Source organism: Aphelocoma coerulescens, unplaced genomic scaffold (assembly GCF_041296385.1).
Source record: "Aphelocoma coerulescens isolate FSJ_1873_10779 unplaced genomic scaffold, UR_Acoe_1.0 HiC_scaffold_46, whole genome shotgun sequence".
Taxonomy (NCBI): domain Eukaryota; kingdom Metazoa; phylum Chordata; class Aves; order Passeriformes; family Corvidae; genus Aphelocoma; species Aphelocoma coerulescens.
Window position 1 is genome coordinate 3849324 of NW_027183804.1, and position 4073 is coordinate 3853396.

At 62.1% G+C, this 4073-nt stretch overlaps 1 protein-coding gene across 1 annotated transcript; it reads left to right on the forward strand.

Annotated features, from left to right (window-relative positions):
• The first annotated feature begins 2020 nt into the window (after window positions 1–2020).
• Window positions 2021–3349, forward strand: LOC138101780 (zinc finger protein 3-like). Its single transcript, XM_068999566.1, has 2 exons — window positions 2021–2035; window positions 2915–3349. Exons 1-2 carry the CDS (start codon window positions 2021–2023, stop codon window positions 3347–3349), a joined length of 450 nt encoding a protein of 149 aa, XP_068855667.1.
• Window positions 3350–4073: the final 724 nt, after the last annotated feature.

Consider the following 4073-nt stretch of genomic DNA (forward strand, 5'->3'; position numbering starts at 1 on the left):
TGTGGATTGGGGTGTGGGATGAAGTGTGGCGGAGGGGGATGGGCGGGATGGGGCCTGGGATGAGGCAGGCGAAGGTTGGGGATGATGAGGCCGGGGGGACCCCAGTCCTCAGGGGCCTGCGGGGTATCCGCCAGCTCCGAGGGAGTTTTGGGGCACCCCTAATCCTGAGGGGGCGGTGCTGGCAGCGGGGGACACGTGGCTCCGGCACCTCTGGCCCCAGCTGAGCCCCCCCCGCCCCCAGCGCCCCCCGGAGCGGAATTTGGGGAGGGGGAGGTGGGGGCGGCCAGGCCGGGCCCCCCCGCGCTGTCCCGGCGGGGGCCGAGTGCGGGCGGGAGCCCCGCGGGGCCCGGCCCTGCCCGGGCACGGCTGATGCCGCCCGCCCGCGCTCCGCACTGGTCCGGACTGGTGCTCCCAGTGCCGTGCGGGGCGGGGCCGCTCTGGGGACCCCCCAGGGCACAGCGCGGCTGCTTTGGGGCTGTCGGCAGCGCCCGGCGCTGGGCATGGGGCGTGTGGGGGCAGCTGGGGCCGCACTGGTGGCACTGGTGGTGCTGGGAGCCCCCCCGGGCGCGGGGTGAGCGGTGAGAAGGGGGGCGGGTCTGGGACCCCAAATTGAGCGAAATGGGGAATGGAACCCCCAAAGGGAGCAGGAGGGGCCTGGAACCCCCAAAACCAAGGCCGGGGGAGGGGAGGTGGGGATTGGGGATGGGGAAGGTGCAGAAGGAGGTGGGTGGGAAGAGGGGGCTGGGACCCCCAAAGAAAGCGGGATGGGCATGGGACACCCAAATTGAGCTGGAATGGGGCTGTGGATTGGGGGAACGCTGAGAAAGGGGAGGAGAGGGGAGGGAAAGGTGGGGTTGGGACAGCAGAAGAGCGGTTCCATGGGGGTGCAGCCCTGTCCCCCAGCACCTGAGCCCTGGAGCGATTCCCTGGGGCTCTGGGGAAGGGAGGGATCCGCACTGGGGGGTCCCCAACCCCCCTGTCCATCCCTGGGGCTGATCGGGGGCTCCCCCCACACAGCAGCCGGTGCTGCGGCAGCCGTGGGGCAGAGGGGGTGGGAAAGGGGGGTCAGGGTGGGAGTGGAGGAGGAGTGGGAGGAAGAGGAGGGAGAGAGGAGGAGGAGGAGGAGGAGAACCACTAGGTTCCACCGCCCGCCCACTGTGTCCGCAGCACCCCCAGCCCCGGTAGCATCTTCCCCCCCATCCTGAAGGTGAGCGGGGAGGGGGAGCTCACCCCAAATCTATCGGGGGGTCAGCAGGAGGGGTTTTTTTGGAGGGGTGTTTGGAGCTTGCAGATTCTGGAATCGAGCCCCAGATGTCCTTGCATGTCCCTGGGAGGGATTTTTTGGGCCAGAGGGGATATGTGGATCTTGCAGGACTCCAAAGCTGAGCCATAATTGCCCCTTGGGGGTCTTGGGGTGTCCATGTGAGGATTGCCTGGTCCTGGTGGGGTTGGACATTGGCTTTGGGGATCCCCAGGAGAGCTGGGGGCTGGAACACGGGACGCCTGGAGTGGGGAGAACAGAGAGGGACGATACCAGAGCTGGGGGACTCCCAAGAGCCTGGAGGGGTGGGGGGGCCTGGAGATGAGTTGGGGTTGGGATCTCTCAGCCCTAAAAGGGGCAGTGAGGATAGGGGGGAGCCCCAAGTTCCTGGAGTGGAGGGAGGCTGAAGAGGGAGACCCTGGGACCTCTGGGAGCCAAAGCAGAATTGGGAAAAAAGGGACCTGTGGGACCCCCAAAACCCCCCAGCATCCCTAAGCAGGACCCCGGAGAGGGGGATCCCCAGGACCCACGGGACCCCCAGCAGCCCTGACAAGGGGGACCCCCAGAACCCCAAAGTGAGGAGACTGGAAAGGGGGAACTCCTGGAGCCGTTTTTAGGACTCACTGCCAATTTTTTGTTAGTTTTTGTGGACACCGGTGAGTTCCAGAGATGGACTTGGGCAGGAGGAAGCCCCAACCCAACACACTCATCTCTTGTTTCTCCCAGAATGAGGATTTCCCATTCCCAACCCTTGGCCAGATGGAGGAGGAGGCTGTGAGGAAGAGGAAGATGCCCTGGGACCCCCAGGCAGGTGAGGAGGAAGTCAGTGCCCCTTTCCCCCTCTCTCCTGCTCCATCTCCCAGCCCAGCATCGCCCCCGGCTGCAGGACAACCCCGCTGCCGACGCCGTCCTGCCGGGGACGGACTGGGGGGATCTCCTTCCCCTTCCCTGTGGCACGGAGGCAAATCCCATCCTCTCCTTGTCCTTCCTCCCCCAGACAAGGAGCTGAGGACAGAGCCCAGGGAGGACAAATCCCCGCGGCAGAACCTGGTGGAAGAGGCCGTTTTGAGCAGCTCCATGGCACAGGAATCCAACGGGGAGGAAAAGCCCCGGAGATCCCGCAGGAGGAGGGGCTGCAAACGCAGCCCAGGGTGCTCTGAGGAGGAAAGACCCACCCTGTGCCGGGAAGGCGGCCGGAGATGCAGCCAGAGGTCAGAGCTGGTGGTTCATGAGCAGCTTCACGATGGGGAGAAGCCTCACAAGTGTGGGGAATGTGGGAGGAGCTTCAGGTGGAGCTCCCACCTGATCAATCACCAGAGGATCCACATCAGGGAGAGGCCCTATGAGTGTGGGGAATGTGGGAAGAGCTTCAGGTGGAGCTCCAACCTGATCAATCACCAGAGGATCCACACCGGGGAGAGGCCCTATGAGTGTGGGGAATGTGGGAAGAGCTTCAGGTGGAGCTCCCACCTGATCAACCACCAGAGGATCCACACTGGGGAGAGGCCCTATGAATGTGGGGAATGTGGGAAGAGCTTCAGCCAGAGCTCCAGCCTGATCCGCCACCAGTGCATCCACACTGGGGAGAGGCCCTATGAGTGTCCTGAGTGTGAGAAGAGGTTTCAGACCAGCTCCAATCTCCTCCTGCACCAGCGGATTCACACGGATGAGAGGCCCTTCCGCTGCCCCGACTGCAGGAAGGGATTCAAACAAAACTCCCACCTCATCACCCACCGGCGCATCCACACCAGGGAGAGGCCCTATGAGTGTCCCCAGTGTGGGAAGAGCTTCTCAAAGAGCTCCTCCTTCATCATCCACCAGTGCATCCACACTGGGGAGAGGCCCTATGAGTGTCCCGAGTGTGGGAAGAGGTTTCAGACCAGCTCCAGTCTCCTCCGGCACCAGCGGATTCACAGGGATGAGAGGCCCTTCCGCTGCCCCGACTGCAGGAAGGGCTTCAGGTACAACTCCACCCTCGTCACCCACCGGCGCATCCACACCGGGGAGCGGCCCTACGAGTGTCCCCACTGTGGGAAGAGCTTCTCAGACAGCTCTAACTTGACCAGACACCAACGGAGGCACCGCTAAGGGAAGCCCTGCGAGTGCCCCAACTGCAGGAAGAGCTTTGTCCTCTGCTCCAGCTCCATCTCCCATCAGAGGAGCCACGTTTGGCAGAGCCCTGGTGACCCACATTCCCTGTGATCCGTGTTGGGAAGAGCCCTGGCTGGTTCTCTCCACGTTCTCGTGGATCCCTGTAGGCACCTGGGTGAACGCAGGGGCAGGAACATCCATCGGGACTCAGATCGTCATTGGAAATTCATTGGGAAGAGCTGATTTTTTAACTTTACACCCTAAAATTTTCATCTGCTCTGTCCAATTGTTTTTTCTGGTGGTATCAAGCAACCCTGGATGACCTTGGAGATCTTCTGCAGCCTAAGTAATTTCTGTGTTAATCCCACTGAAACAACCAAAATTGGGGTAGAAATAAAGAAATGAAACAAAGAGATCTAAAGCGGCACCATTTTACTGGAATTTGGGGTTGAATTTGGGGTTCAGGGGAATATTCGGGAGGATCTGAGTGTTGTGGGGCTGTGAAGCCAGGCAGACTGGGGCCACAATCTTGTGTTGTCAGAACGTGTCCACCTGAGCCCACCTATTCTACAGGAATTCTGGTTGTCTGTCCCAGTCCCTGCTCTGGGTCTCTCCCTTTGGGGTGTGACCTCCAAAGTGCCCAAATCGCTGCTGAAGTGCCTGAGCTGCTCAGGGCTGTGGATGTTCCTGTCCCCCAGCCTGTCCTGGTCGGTGCCATGGG